This window comes from Phalacrocorax carbo, chromosome 3 (genome assembly GCF_963921805.1).
Source record: "Phalacrocorax carbo chromosome 3, bPhaCar2.1, whole genome shotgun sequence".
NCBI classification, from domain to species: Eukaryota; Metazoa; Chordata; class Aves; order Suliformes; family Phalacrocoracidae; genus Phalacrocorax; species Phalacrocorax carbo.
Window position 1 is genome coordinate 43,306,897 of NC_087515.1, and position 16,458 is coordinate 43,323,354.

A 16,458-nucleotide genomic window follows, 5' to 3' on the forward strand; every position below is an offset into this window, starting at 1 on the left:
TAACACAGGTTTGCAATTAAGTTGGTGTCAATGCGGCTGAGAAAATGAGTTCATAATTAGGAGAACACAGTATGGACCTGAATTTTCAATAAAAGTCATGTCTGCATTTTAATTTGGAACTGTAACCTGCATCCCTATGCTGTTCAAATGACCATATGATTATTAACTTGCAGTTAGTTTACAATCAGAGAATTATTTACATAATAAGTTATTTTTTATATGACCATGTGCCTGTTACAAATGGTGAACTGAACATAGGGTTCCCAGAAGCGTCTGACACTTAAAATTAAACTGCATTTCTTTGCAGAAGCATTTCTAAGCAATTAAATACTTTACTCCCAGAAAAAATTACTGCTTCAGCAACACTCCGTACTCCTGCTCCACATATTTGTTGTTTTATTAGAATGACTAGTTTTAGTTAATTACTAGTTAAATCTCTATTAATGACCTCACAAATAATTATCATACCCATTTATTGTAAATACCCTCGATGCTTGTAGCAAACATGATCAAGAGGGTACTTAAGTGGACATAAATTAGTTGTTTAATTACCCTTATGCACTTTAATGCAGAAAACCAATCGCAGAATCACAGGTTGGAAGGGACCTCAGGGATCATCTAGTCCAACCTTTCTAGGAAGAGCACAGTCTAGACAAGATGGCCCAGCACCCTGTCCAGACGACTCTTGAAAGTGTCCAATGTGGCTGAGTCAACCACTTCCCTGGGGAGATTATTTCCAATGGTTGACTGTCCTCAATGTGAAAAATTTTCCTCTTGTGTCCAATTGGAATCTCCTCAAGAGAATTTGTGTCCACTCCCCCATGTCCTCTCCATGTGACTCCGTGTAATAAGGGAGTCTCCGTCTTCTTTGTAGCTGCCCCTTAAGTACTGGTACATGCTGGTGAGATCCCCTCTAAGCCTCCTTTTCTCAAGGCTGAACAAACCCAATTCTCCCAGCCTATCCTCATATGGCAGGCTTCCCAGCCCTTTGATCATCTCGGTGGCCCTTCTCTGGACCCCTTCCAGCCTGTCCACATCCCTTTTGTATAGCGGGGACCAGAACTGTATGCAGTACTCCAGGTGTGGCCTGACAAGCACTGAGTAGAGTGGGATGATGACTTCTTTTTATCTCTGCTGGCGATGCCCTTTTTGATGCAACCCAGCATCCTGTTGGCCTTCTTGGCTGCAGCAGCACATTCTTTGCTCATGTTGAGCTTTCTGTCCACCAGGACCCCCAGGTCCCTTTCCACAGGGCTGCCCTCCAGCCAGGTGGATCCCAGGCAGTGCTGCACTCCCGGATTATGTTTTCCCATGTGTAAGACCTTACACTTGTCCTTGTTGAACTTCATAAAGTTCTTGTTAGCCCACTCTTCCAGCCTATCCAGATCTCCCTACAAAGCAGCTCTCCCTTCTGGAGCGTCTGCTTCCCCGCTCAACTTGGTGTCATCAGCAGACTTCATCAGGCTACACTTGATGCTGTTATCCAGATCACTTATAAAGATATTGAATAACATTGGGTCCAGTATCGATCCCTGGGGGACTCCACTAGTGACAGGTTGCCACATGGAAAAGGAGGTATTTATCACCACCCTTTGGGTGTGGCCTGTCAGCCAGTTCCCCACCCACTGCACAGACCACTTGTCTAGGCTATACCGCATTAATTTCTCCAGCAGGAGACTGTGGGGGACCATATCAAAGGAGAAGTCCAGGTAGACAATGTCCACTGCCTGCCCCATGTCAACCAGGCAAGTCACTTTGTCATAGAAGGCCACCAGGTTTGTCAAGCATGATCTGCCTTTAGTGAAGCCATATTGGCTTTTCCCAATCACGTGCTTCATTTGACTTGTGATGGCCCCCAGGAGGATTCGTTCCATAACTTTCCCAGGGATTGAAGTAAGGCTGATGGGCCTATAGTTACCCGGATTCTCCCTCGAGCCCTTCTTGTAGATAGGGGTAACATTTGCCTTCCTCCAGTCCTCTGGGACATCCCCTGTTCTCCATGACTTCTCGAAGATTATGGAGCGTGGCCTTGCAATGATGTCAGCCAGCTCTCTTAACACCCTCGGGTAGATGTTGTCAGGGCCCATTGATTTGTAAGGGTCAAGCTCCTGTAATAATTCATATACTAACTCTTCCTTCACTGATGGTGGGTCAGTGTTTGGATCAATCGGCAATTTTGTTCCCAAAGCCTGGGACCCAACAGTGTTGGTAAAGACAGAAGTGAAGAAGGTGTTGAGGACCTCTGCCTTTTCTGCATCGTTGGTGACTGACTCTCCTTTTCCGTTTAACAGTGGGCCTATGTTTTCCTTCCTTTTCTGCTTATGGTTGACATGTCTGAATAAACTTTTCTTGTTATTTTTTATGTCTACAGCCAGTTTTAATTCAAATTGGGCTTTTGCTTTTCTAACTGCATCTCTGCACACTCCGGCTATGGCAGATAATTCTCCACTTCTCCATTTCTGGTGTGCTTCCCTTTTGAATTTGGGTAGACCCAGGAGGTCGTGGTTCAGCCATGGGGGCCTCCTGTTCTGCTTACTTCCCTTTCCTTTGTAGGGGATAAATTGGTTTTGTGCTTCCAATATAGAGTTCTTGAATTCCCAGCACTCACTAGCTCCTTTGTCTTCCATGGAAGTTTCCCATCGAATCCCTCCCAATTGAGCCCTGAGTGAACTGAAGTTTGCTCTTCTAAAATCCAGAATCCTTGTCGTAGAACTAACCTTCAACACACTCAGCAGGATCCCGAACTCCACAATATTGCGGTCACTGCAGCCAAGGCTATCACTAACTGAGATATTACAAAGCAGGCTTTCTCGGTTTGTGAATAGCAAGTCCAGCAGCTACTCCTTCCTGGTTGGCAAATCTAACAATTCTATCAGGAAACAGTCCTCTATACATTCCAGGAACTTGGTGGACGACATGTGAGCTGCTGTATTGTTCTTCCAGCAGATGTCTGGGTAGTTGAAGTCACCTATCAGGACCAGGTTCTGTTGGCCAGAAGCTTGCTTTAGTGCCCAAATATCACTTCGTCAGCTTTGTCTCCGTGGTTAGGAGGTCGACAGCAGATGCCCACTGTGAGGTCCTGCTTGGAGACGACCCCTTTGACTTTAACCTAACCTCTTAACATTCGATAGAGCAGTCGCAATCACCATAGTTGACTTCAATACATTCAAGGTGTTCCTTGATGTAGAGTGCAACTCCTCCACCTCTTCTACCTTGCCTGTCCTTATGAAAGAGCCTGTAACCATCCATTGTGATCCCCCACTCATTTGAGTTGTCCCACTATGTTTCAGTTACTCATATGATGTCATACCCTTCTGAGTGGGCACGGAGCTCCAGTTCCTCCTGTTTGTTATCTGCGTGCATTTGTATACATACACTTGAGGTGATCATTCTTCTGTTTCACGTCTTGGGAGGCAGCTAAGGAACCTTTATCACCACACTGCTTGGCCTGACTTACTCCCCCGTTGGACATGCTGGTGTGAGCGTTTTCACAATGGATCCCACCCCCGAAGTCATTCAGTTTAAAGCCCACCTCACCAAATTAGCCAGCCTACTGCTGAAGACTCCCCTACCTCTTTTAGACAGAAGGACTCCATCCCTCCCTAGCATGTTGTCATCATTGAAGACACCCCATTGTCAAAAAGCCAAACCCCTCACAGTGGCACCAGCCACGTAGCCAGGAGTTGATATACATTACGCGCCTGTTTCTGGCTGCTCCCTTCCCTCGAACTGGCAAAATGGAAGAGAAGATCACCTGGGTGCCAATCTTTTTCACTTGCTCCCCCAGGGCTTGAAAGTATTCTTTGATTTTACCCAGGTTACAGCTCTCAGTGTTGTTCATGCCTACATGAAATAGTAATAGTGGATAGCAGTCTGTTTTCCTGATGAGTTGTGGCATCCTCTCAGCAACATCTTGGACCTTGGCTCCTGGAAGGCAGCATACCTCCCGTGCCTCTCTGTCAGGTCGGCAGATGGGTGCCTCAGTACCCTTCAAAAGAGAGTCACCCACCACGAGCACTTGTCGTTTCTTTGTATGATGTCCGCTGTATGTTGCTGGTACAGTTTCCCCTTGCAGGGGACTTTGCAGACCTTGCTCATGGGGTATCCTTAGTTGTTAAGGCTTCATATCTGTTTCTGATTGTGATGGTGGAAGGTGCAGGCTGATGTGGAATCCCGCTCCTGTGAGTCACCGGGGTCCACAGTGCCTCATTCTCAGCAGTGTCTGCCACAGGAACACGATTCTGAAGCCACCTGTCTATCTCTGCCACAGCTCCTCTAATACTGTGCAGCCTCTTAACCTTTTCCTGCAGTTCAGCCACCTGACGTAACAGGTCATCAACCTGTGCACACCTCGTGCAGGTACTTAGCTTTTTGTCAGAAGAGGGGTTTGGGCAATTGCCGCAACCCACTGCCTGTACTGATGTGTCCTTTCTTACCAGACCTGTCTGGGTGGATGAGCCTGACATCTCAGGGGCTTTTGCTGAACAAACAGTGGTTTTAGCTCTGAGGTGAGTGCCCACCATTTTGCCCGAGGCCAAAGCACTTGCCTGAGCTGTAGACCTACAAGTGGGCTGTGGCATCCCTCCTGCGTGCCCTGTCAGCGCGAACTGCTGCGCCATGCTCTTCTGATGTGCCACTCCCTGTTTACAACGCTCCTGTTCACTCACGCTCCCAGGGGGCCGTTTAAATCTCCTGCCGTTGCTTCTGGCAGTGCCCCACACTGCGTCAGCTGCATGTCAGCCTCTCTCGTGAGACCTGCTGGCTCCTGACGGGTCCCTCTGCTCACCCTCAGGCTTCTTGGGTACGAGCAACTGCCTTGCCTGCCCCTATCTAGCGCTGAGCCATGGGACCTGCCCTTGCCGCCGCTGTACTCCTCGCCGACCCAAAAACCAAAGATAAGAAGAGTATTTATTTTAAAGTCACTTTAGAATTTCAGTGTGCACATTTTTGCACTTATTATCCTATGTAAATCCACGTCCAATATATCAAAACAACACTCAAAGATAGGCAAAAGAGGATTTTTAGAAAAAAAAAAAAAGGCTTTTATATGTTCTTTCCATGTTTCCTCACAATAGGAAAGGGGAACATAAGCCCAGCAGCATTCTCTGTCTCAATCTATTTTATAAGTATCCTTACCTTCTTCTTCTTTTCCTTCTTCTTTTTCCTCTGCACCATGAATCAAAGGTATCTCAACTTCTGTTGTGTCTGAAGAAATTTGATAAAATGAAGATGAACAGTAAGGCTTTTCAGAATGGACATAAAAGGATTAACATACACTAGATAGATTACCATTAAAAACACTGGCAGAGGAAAAGGATCCTTTTCCCCAAGAGTACTGATACAAAAGCCGTCTCAGGGAAATCCAGGGGGCTGTAGTTGAGAGCAAGGCCTTGATCCTCCAAAATGCTGAGCTTTCTGGGATTTAGCACAAAACCCCCACATGACTAGCTCCAAGCACAGGCCTTCACTGGGACTTCTTGCAAGCCCAGAGACACACATACACAAGTGTTTTGCCGGATGGGGACAGAGCATTCAGTACTCCCAGTGTACAAGGCTGAAGTGCTTGTCATCAGGAGTAAGAAGTGCAATATTCACTTCTTTCTCTAACGATCACAGTCATTAAAAGTCAGCTTTTGTCACTGAGAATCCATAGATACTCCCTGGCTCAGGGTTAAATTTAAAAGTACTATAAGAAGATCCGGCTCCACAGATTTAGTTTAGTAGGTATGGACAAAGAAAGGAAACTTAAATGCTACTGATAACAGCTGATCAATGACCAGTGGTTTTCCCTGTTAATCTTGCTCTTTGATTTCAAGATGTGTGCAATACCTTTTATTTCCATGCAGGAACTTTGGGAATCTGCCCCAGTTTTCATCTCCTCTGCAGAAACATCCTGTTGTCCTGTTAACATGACAAATTGAAAATGACACCAGTATGATGGCTGTGTGCAGGCAACGGCAAGTTTGTCAGAACAGGACATGAATGTAACATACAGCACAGTCCTTTTCAGCCAAGTACTGTTTTTTTTTTCTATTAAATGAACAGTGTTGGAATTATTTTATATATGAAAACATCACTTAACAAACTCTTAGCATTACGTATGTTAAAGAGCTGGTCAAAACTAACCCTGAATCAACTTTTGGTTTTAGTTCTTTTGTAGCTCTGCCTTGACAGACTGATTCTCATAGGAGCAAAGCGCTTGCACTTGGCAGTCAACTTAGGAGAAGGAACAGAATCACCCCACAGGCTTTTAGAACAACAACAAAGGACAATAATAACAATGCTACACACCCAGGATCAATATTGTTAAACCCACTTATTTGGAGACACGTGTCTTTTCCAGCAACACCAGAGTACTGCACCACAACTGGTAGGCACACAACCTCTACTATCCGATAGCATTTTCTTAAGGCAGCAGAGGTCCGGCTGAAAACTACTGGATGCTGAAACTGGAAGAACTAAGGTTCCCAGCTGGTTCACTATCTCTGTCTTAAAGAACTTTGACATAACACTTTACCTTCGGCTTGATCTTGTTCACATCCTACAGGATGCACTGGGTCATTCTCCCATGCGCCTTTGAAGTCTTTCAGAGAGTCTGAGGAAACAGCAAACAAACAAACAAATCCTGCTGCAGTTTTCATGCTGGAAAAGTCCAGTAGTTACTTCAGACACAGGTAGCCCTTAGGTGCTAGCTTCGTATCTGGCATTCTGATACTCTGACAGATTTTCTATGTGTTTAACTACAGACTTATATACTACAAAAGTATACTCATGGGTTTCAATTATTCAAATTGATTTTAAAAGCTGTACACTTACTGAGCAGCTTTTTGCCTGCAGTACAAACCTTAAACAAGGAGCTAGCGAAAAAGGATGCGTAAGAATAAGCAGCAGCACTACTAAGAATTTTATTTCTAATGAACAGAAAGGCACAAAGCTATCAGAAATAGCACTAACCTCCTATTTGATAAATAAAGCAGTTTCTTATTTATTTAGAACACCACCAGCACTTTTAATGGTTGGACTTCCACAAGCTTGACAAACGTTAAGTCCTATAAATCCAGTGCAAATCCTAGCCTCATTTCAATTGATGACAGAACTTTCAAGGTCATTATCGTGGTCAAGACTGCTTCTCCTTTTGGGGGACACCAGCAAAATGAACTGCCCAAAGCCATAGCCTGAACCAGTGGCACAGCAAGGTTTAAATTAGACAACATAAGTCCAATTGCTATGCTACCCACAGTCTTCATAAACACAGGACATTGTTTTGTTGTATTGAACAACATTTTCTGACAACAGTCACTCCTGAGTTTTTGCATGGGTATGGAAAAATGCATCATTCCACTGCAGTCAGGAAATCACAGCAACACAGCCACCCATTCTAGCTCTGCTGATCCACACAATACACAGCTTTCAGTGGATAAAGAGCTCTCTTTGATCCTCATTGAAAACCACTGCTGATACAACTGGACATTTCTGCAAACTACAGGAGTAAGTACACTTGAGGTCAAACCAACGGTAACGGATGATCACTACTTGTGTTCCAGAGTGAAAGACTTTCTAAAATGCTGCTAAATGGAAAACAGAAGTAACAGTGCCGAAAGATCTACAGTGCATGATAATAAATTATGCTATGACAGTCTTGTTAGGGGTCTACCTCTGTAATGTCCCTTTCTACAATACAGCAGAGTAAATCTTACAATATACCAAAGGATGCCCCTGAAAAACTCTGTTCCTGGAATTTGCTAAGAATAATCTCTGATGGATAAGTGAGAAAGCTGGGTTGTTAACATCTGATCCAAAATTAATAATCTGTAGAAAAGGTATGCACTGAAAGTGTGTGGCTTTAATTAACTGCAAATAATCCCCCAAGGCAAATATTTAATTACCTGCACAGCTTCTTGGTTCTTTCATGGCATGACAATAAGTTTATAAATCCAAGTTTGAAAGCAGAACATCTCACTGATGTACAGTTTGCTAGAATTTGCCCTCGCTGCACTTTTTTTCACCCTACTGTTCACTTAAAATGCTACTCTCTGCTATCAGGTGTATCACTGCACTGGCCTTTCATACTAGGATGCCACATTGTGCTGAGTTACAAGGGATTACCCCATCAGCCCAAATCAGAGTAAAAATAAGTTAGAATTTCATCAAATTCCAAATTTAATTAAAAAGCGAGTTGAAGAACCTCTTGGTATAAATGGGAATGGTACTAAAAATCTGTAGGGAATTTTTCAAGCAAACTTTAAGCCCATGGAGTGAAATTCTGGCTTTGCTGAAGTTTCTGAGAAAGCTTTCAGGATATCAAACAAGCCAAGATTTTTACCAGCTGTAGCCCCATACCTTAAATTAATATAATATTTTCCTGTAACATTTTAGTTGCATGTTTGTAAAAGGAACTGTACTGACAAAGCTGGAATTAGAAGTCCTCTGCCTTAAGTACCTTCCAGCCAGGACCTGAACACAGCCCTTCCAAACAGCCAAAAGTGATGATAAAGTGTGATATTACCTGCTATGGGCAGGAGAGATGCATGCAGCTCTGTCCTATCAGACCCGTAGAGCTATCTTATTCTGCACTTATTGCACAAGCACTTCATACTCCCAGACCTGTGCCTTTAATCTCAGTTCACGGGTGCCACCCTTTCTCCTAGAATGAGGAATGACTCCAATTTCATGCAAAAATCAATCCCCAGCATCAGAGGAACAATTACATGCTTTGGTCAATAACAACAAATGGAGTTTAAAGAGCCCTGGGCTTGGCTGACATACGGGCCCCATCATGCTGCTGTTTGTCATGGAGCATCATGTAGCTTATGCCAAATTACAGTTATTGCAGAGTGTGGGGAGTTGTTGCTGCTCCCACCCTTTGGCAAAGCTGGCAGTTTGACCCGGCAGCTGTGCCAAGAGCCACCATTAGGCACCATAGCTAGACACCACCTATGCTATTTGGCACATCTTCACACATTCCCATAGCTGGCTTTACACAGTTTATTCTTAGAGGATTGTAATTTTGTGTTAAACTTTCATTTTGGTCATAAAGGGGTTTCTAATTTTTCTAGGGTTCAAGAAAGCAACTTTAAAATTGTAAGGGAATCCAAATTATCCCAGGCAACAAAGAATGATAATTTTGCACAAGATTCTTTTTGTAAAATGTGTTTGTGAAAAGAGCAGAACAAGGACAGGAGTTACTGCCTAGCTGTAAGAGTCTGCAAGGCTCTTATTTCAGCAATAGAAATCAGTCATTGCATAAGTATGCAGATTCTGAGTTTCAAAATCTTTGAGGTCAAGACCATACCAAAGATTTTTTCTTTTCAAATGCAAATATTAGATCAAATATTCAAGCCAAAAGGTCCAAAGACACATTTACTTTTAGGATTAACAAGAATAAAATAAAGCAAAGGAATAAACCCAGATTTATGAAGAAAATCTGAGCAAAGAAAGAGTAGACGTGTAAGAGCAAATGCACCAGTCAATAAAAGCTGTTCCCAAATTGGATATGAGGCAGGAGTGCCACCTCCATTTCAGCTGGCAAGCAGCAGTGGGAATCCCACAAATGCCTACAATATACTACTTTCTGCAGGCAAGTTTTCAGTAAGGTAGTGGTATTCCTCGGGCTCAGCTGGTCCTCTGTGCTCACTTAGCCCTTTAGAGCCTTATGCTGCTGGGTATAAGCCAGTAGCATAGTCTTAAACAATTCCAGGGTCTACAAAAGCTCTGGCCATCCCTAAAGCCTTCGTTCATCTCTAATTGGCTAGGGAAGTAACTCTGACATTTTAAATGGCATAAAGTAGTCTTAGCCCTCTCCTAACACAGCTACTTACCTGTTAAGTTGTACTGGAGATTCCAAGTCAGCATATTATTTCACAGCACAGTATGCTTAGTTTTTTTGGTAACATATGCTAGGCACTATTTACCTTGGGTAACCACAAATTGGGACTGTAAGAGTTAACATTCCTCCAGCAGGACTGAAATTAATCAGTGTTTCTGACACTACACTGGGGCACTGTTCCTAATGTCATCATCGATCACACATGAATGAACAAAACACTACATTTAATGGCATATCTACATCAAGCTCTGAAGTGCTCATTGAAGACTGAGCACCCCTTAGTTCCTTCAAACCTGCTTTTACTTGGTGGCTGTAGTGACAGTGTCCACATCAAGAGCTCTTGGCTCTGCACCCCTCCATCGTATCGAAACAACTGTCTCGTGGGGCTGTGTGGTTGAATGCACCTGGGAATTAGCCCCAACCTTCAACAACCCATGAAGAAAACATATGGACTTTAAGTAAGCTGATCAGGATAATCCCCAAGCATATTCACAGTTCCAATATATCAGTTGAATGTTGAATTCAGCTCCAAGAAAACCACCTAGCTTGCACTGAACTATCAATCCTACCCTTCCTGCCAATAATCAGATACTGTTTTGTCTAAATATTGCATAAACACCCATCCTTTTCCATGCCATTCTTTTTTTTTTTTTTTGACTGTATAAAGCAATGCTGCTCAAACAACATTTTGCAAATGCTAAGGAAGAGGAGAAATGGTAAGATCTGAATGTTAAGAGGTTTTAATCATTTTTTAAAATTCAATTCCCCAGCTACTCTCTGTATGGCTTATTTACCGAGTGATTTCTAATGTGCAATGCACCTGGGTCCCACACACAGCACAGATTTTTTAGGGAGCTTTAAGAAGATTAAAGAGGGGAAAAAGCTGGTCATTATGAAATAAACAGGTTCAGTACATTTTATTTTTTAAGCATGATACTGTGAAAAATGACTGGAATATTTCCAGAGTGAAATAAATCACACAGGTGTCTAAAATTACAGGTAATGGTGTGCATGGAGGCTGCCACATGATTAGGGTATTCTTTTGCCTCATAAACCGATGAAAATGTGTTAAAACAAAGTACTATAAAATGGTGATTTATGAGAAGTTAGGGAGACATTCTTGAGCTTTGACTTTAAAATGTTATTTTTTATACCCACCAAGATTTCATTTTAATCTATCTTTATCACAGATCAGATTTATTGGAGCCCAAGTTTATACAGCTTGGTAAAACAGACCTTTTAGGTGCAATGAACTGTAGAGATATTTTTGCAAGTGTTAGGGTAATAGACCAGGCAGTTCATCTCCGCAGGTGGGGTCCACTGAGTAATGCACCCACTCGTGCTTCAGGCTGACAGAAGGGTATCTCCTCTAACCTCACCTTCTGTTCACAAGAGAATTTTCAGGCACACCTGGTATGGTAACTGTGGGCATCCTGCTGCTGCTGTCAGAGGCAGGGCCTGTTGTACAGGGCACTGGGAAAGGAAAAAGCTGAGAAAAACCTAGCTGTCTCAGTTAGACTCTTCCTAGGAGAAGATGCTGCACAGCTGAAGGTAAGGGCTGAGCAGGGGAGATGGAAGGAGTAGGCACTTGCATCGGACTGACAAGAGCACAGCTGGATGGCTCCAGGTCAGCTAATATTTAAAAATAAGTAGGATCTAAATAAACCAGCTAAGTACATTAGTGTCAGCTGTTGTGGCTGCCTGTACTGGTGAAGAGTAGAGCAGAAATACCTCTTCAGTAGTTTATAGTCTGGACCACATCTGGATGCACAATGCTACAGATAGATCAGATTAAAAGGAAAAGTTAATAACCTGCATTGTGTACAGCTCCAAGTGACCATTATGGAGACTGTTCAGACAACAGGCACTTGGTTGGATGGTGATGGTTGTGTACCTGGTTTAAAAAAAAAAAACAAACCACACCATTCAGCTTGTGTTAGCCAATTTGCTTTCATAGAAATCCTTCTAACCAAGGGAGAGAAAAATGTTATCACAGTAGCTGGCATGCAGAGGCACAGCTACAGTTTGGGGTGTTGAAACTCTTCCATTAAAAAGGTTCTTTTTCATTTACCTGTAATTGAAATTTTTTAGGCTGAAATTTTCCATGTCTAATCATAGCCCAAGGGTGAAGTAAAAACATTTCATTGGTAGCTGCTGAGCGCTCAGCACTTCTGAAGATCAGGTCATTCATTTAGATGTCTTAATATATACTTAAGAGCTAATTTTAAACACTTTTTGAACATATTCATGTTCCAGTCAATCTTTTTTACCCACTTATCAATGCCTAATTTATGTCAATTTGCACAGCTCCCCTGCATTTGAAATGCTCTATCTTTCAGTTCATCCTTTCTCAATAATTTATGTCTTTAGGACATCAAGACTTTTCCATGGTGAGAACTACAGCTGGCCAAACAGAAATTTTATATCCATTATGTTTTACAGGCAGGATCCTTCTAGGCTTCTGGGTTGCACAAAGTGAGCTTTTAGGGCCAAGGCATACACCTAATTATGTTTCTGACAACATAAGCCCTCCAGCTCACTGAATCTGACTCCATTTCAGATAATGTAGAAAAATAGTGACTTGCTTTAAATGGTACTCCCACAGGAGCACAGACTTTGGTGAACACCTGGAAATAATTAATCGCTACTTTATTTTTAAAATTAATTAGCATACAATTTAATTTAGTTGACCTTCAAATGAAAATTCAGTTCTTATTAAGTGCTAATGAATTAAAATCAGCGTATTGTGCACAGAAACTTTGCCATGATTGCATAATGGGGAGTTTATTCTTTGCCTGTACTAAATCCAGTTCCTTTTTCCATTTTTCTACTAGAAAGCCCTATCATTAAATCATGTTAAATAAATAATTGGTAGGACAGGTAACTGAGATGAGGATGCAGAAGACACACACACGTGCATGCACACATACTTTTCTTAAAAAAAATAAAATCACAGGTGCACAGCTATACACAATACAGTCCATTTAAAATGTGTTAAAGAGTTTGTACTCCCAGCACAATCTTGTATGGACAGGCATACTAGGCTGAGTGCAGCCTGTCTGATACATGTTTTATCTGCTGTGTAAATATTAATCACTTTGTTCTGCCCTTACACTTCATAAAGAGAAGCATCTCTAACTTGAAATCCACTTTGTATAAAGGATCTACTTCCATATGCACAGTAATGAAGCGCTACGAAGGTGCTGCCTAGAGGTGTCAGCTCTCCCCCCAAGAGCTAATAGATATGCATGCAAGTTTTTAAGGGTAAAATTGCAACTTTTCTTTGCGGTATTTCCAGACAGAGAAAAATAGAAACTTGGCACAGACTGGAATAAGAGGATACCTCCACAGCATAACATCAAATATCTTGATATTATTGAAATATGACTGTTCTGCCTTTTTTTATTTCCTTAGGACAGACAGAGCACTCCAAAAATTCAGTCTGCTCAAAGGCCACATGCAAACAGGGCCCACATGGACCTTTTTTTCTGGATAGCATCTCTTCTATTACGAACAACAGAAGAGATATACTTTCACATTAATACAAGATTTGTAATCTCACAGTAGGTTTTCATTTTAATCGGAGCCCTTCAAAACATGATCCCTGCACTGTTCCATGTGCTTGTCACAAAAAACGCACTTTCATGTTCCCGTCCTGCCCCTTTTCCTTAAAAAAAAAAAAAAAAGACGACTCAGGTAAGACAAAAATACTAGAACTTCATGGTAGCAGAGATGCATGTGCTCTGTTTTGAATATCACCACATTTTAGAGCAATAAATAACTATTTCAATGTGTTTGCTATATTCTAATCCCAGAAATATGATTAAAAAATAAGCAGAAAAACTACTAGTCAACTCTAATTGGAGTCAAAATACTTGTTTTGGTGCAGTCACCAGAACCAGTGTTTGAAAGATTGCTATACTTCCACAGCAGGCTTGGAAATCTATTGGGAAACCTAGTATTTTGGGAACATGCAGCCTAGACTCATTTGCCACAAATGTCCTTTCACAGTAATTATGTGGAACAACTGCAAAAACATAATTTCTTTAAATGCTTTACATCCAGTTCATTCAGTTGAAGATAAACTACAGAAATTAGTATGTTCCAGAACCTGGCAGGTTTTAGCTCTGTTAACTCAGTGGGCAAACAATTTGAAGGCTGAAATTTATTTTGGGAGCAGCGGGTGTTTTCAGAAATGCTAGGATTTTGTAAAAGTGCCATTTCTCAAGTGGTAGCAAGCTTTTGTAACACTAGTATTCATTTTAGAACAACTCCAAACCTAAAACCTGAAAAGCTGAAAATCTACTGATGGAAATCAGGATTAAAACCACACCCTCATGGATGTAGCAGCCTCATAGTTCAAAAGTCTTGGTTACATTTAGAAACCTAGCAAGCAAATCCCCAAACATGTTCTTTCGCCCTCCCATTCCTTTTTTCCATTTGTACAACTTTACAAACAAAATATATGGAGGAAAGTCCGTCTTGCTCCTTTTTCCCTACCAGATGCTTTTCTTCTTACTTTTGAGGAGAGGTAGAATATCAAAAAGAAACTATCCTTTGGGTTTCTCAGGGCACTATCTCTTCTGTCAAGCTCTCAAGATAAGAGGGGAAAACACTATACTCCTAGCATATTATAGCAAAAGTGAGCTATATACCACCAAAGACAGCTACTTTCCTAAGAAAAGACAACTAATAGAATGGGCCAAAAAACTGAAGTGGTTACACATTGAGATGATCACTGAAAAGCATATCAGAAGACATTGGCTTCATAGTCACAAACAAGCACTCAAAGCAATACCAAAATGTTGAGATCTTCAGTAAGACTGCAGAGATAAAAAAAAAATCCAAACCCAAAGCCTTACCGTGACCCTCACATTATGAAATATTAAAAGTGCGTCTGATGGGGGATCTTATAGATACAGTATGCATAAATAGGCCAAATGTCAGCAAAAAAAGAGAAATGAATGACAGGCAATCACCAGCTATGCTGAAGCTGTATCTGTCACTGTTTTGCCTTCCACTAGCCTTGCCATGACCTTAATCTGTGTAGAAATCAAAAGCAAAAGCCAGTGCTCCAGCAAGAGTTGGTGGCTTTTTTCCCCTGCAGGATCAATCAATCAGTTAAGAGAGCACTTAAATCAACCTGCACAAGGCTTTGAACTCATAATCAGGTAAGTATGTGGGCTCTCTAGCATGTGTCTTTGGAAGAAAAGGGCAAAATCTCACACCCCGTCACGCTTGTTTAGAAAAATGAGAAGAGTGTCAAGCAGTGATGCTGAATTAAACATTAAATCTTTTAAAATAAATAAGTAAATGAATGTTAATATTTATGTTATCTCAGTAAAATGCATTAGAATTTCCTATTAGTCTTTCTTGAAGGATGTACTGATGGACTCTGTTTATTATAGATAGCATAACTCCTGTTTGGAATTACCAGTAGCAAACATTTTAAAAATCACCCAGACTTTCTCCTGACATACCCCGCAAAAACATCCCAAACCACAGACTGGCACAAGCGTGATATCATAAGAATACCAAAAGCAGTACATCTGTGCACTGGTTCCTATCTGCAATCCAACACTTCCACATGAAAAATCTCAGCTTGAAACATTTATATTAGATCATCTCTCTTGTTTCCTAAACTCCCTGTCATTTGGCCCTGTGACACTTTTAAATATTTATCACAAACTAAATGATCTGAGTGCCCAGCACAGTCTGCAAAAGATAAACATTACTTTCTCCCTCCCAATTATGACTTCATCTCCTCCTATCTCCTCTTGATGTGTTTATAGCTATTGTGTTTTTCTTTTTCCCCATCAGGAGAGTACCAACTAGGGAGCTAAATGCTGCCAAGATAGAGGTGCATGCTTAGCTTTGTCTGTGATTCAACCCAGCGAGCTCAAGCTTTGGGCTTATTTCTGGTATGTCACATATGATATTTTAGTATTGCCTGTATAACAAGGGGACTTAGGAATTCACAGCATCTCTCCCACCAGCACAACAGCTGCTGCCAAGTATTTCATTACAAAGACTTTACCTATTTCTGTATTGTTTAACTGTGATTTTGGCAATTTCCAGACAAAGGAAAATAAGGCTTTATGAAATGTCCTCTTGGGACTGGGTATTTTGAAACACAATCCATAATCTGTACCTTTATCATCACTCAACTCTGTTTCTTCTGATGATGACAGATTTGCTACAGCTGAAGGTTTCATATCTTCTATAAGAACCAAGGAAATGAAAGAGAAATTATTCATTAGATATATAGCAAACTGATGAACCACTTTACTGAAAAAAAGTGTTACGCCTTATTAAGGCAAGATACTAGACCTGAATTTGACTTACTGGGCTTCCATCCATTCACATTGCATTTACTGGCCATTACTGGTCTGATTGTCTTCCCTAAGCCAGGGGTAAACTTACATTAAAATACTGCCAGATTAAGTCTATATTTCAGTTTCTGATAATACAGAGAGGAATGGCCATCAGTTTCATGGGTAGGTTGGTATGGCTATTTGCTTTGATATTCCTTTTTTGATGTAATCCATCTATTTTGAGAAAAAACCAAGCCATTCTTAACTTTAATCATGTCCATGAATCCCATTGGAATCAAAATGATTACATGCAAATGC

The 16,458-nt window shown here is 41.5% G+C and overlaps 1 protein-coding gene across 8 annotated transcripts in view; it reads right to left on the bottom strand.

Moving 5' to 3' along the window:
* Positions 1 to 16,458, bottom strand: part of LOC135312536 (ADP-ribose glycohydrolase MACROD2-like) — a 914,210-nt gene that overhangs the window by 42,925 nt on the left and 854,827 nt on the right. For 7 of the 8 annotated variants that reach the window (XM_064446745.1, XM_064446742.1, XM_064446740.1 and 4 more), the window contains 4 exons: positions 15,978 to 16,046; positions 6,518 to 6,595; positions 5,830 to 5,901; positions 5,137 to 5,205 (listed from right to left, as the gene is read on the bottom strand). In XM_064446745.1, the coding sequence (XP_064302815.1) occupies positions 5,137 to 5,205; positions 5,830 to 5,901; positions 6,518 to 6,595; positions 15,978 to 16,046 (288 nt within the window). The remainder of the gene's footprint in view (positions 1 to 5,136; positions 5,206 to 5,829; positions 5,902 to 6,517; positions 6,596 to 15,977; positions 16,047 to 16,458) is intronic. The other variant, XM_064446744.1, reaches the window with a different exon arrangement.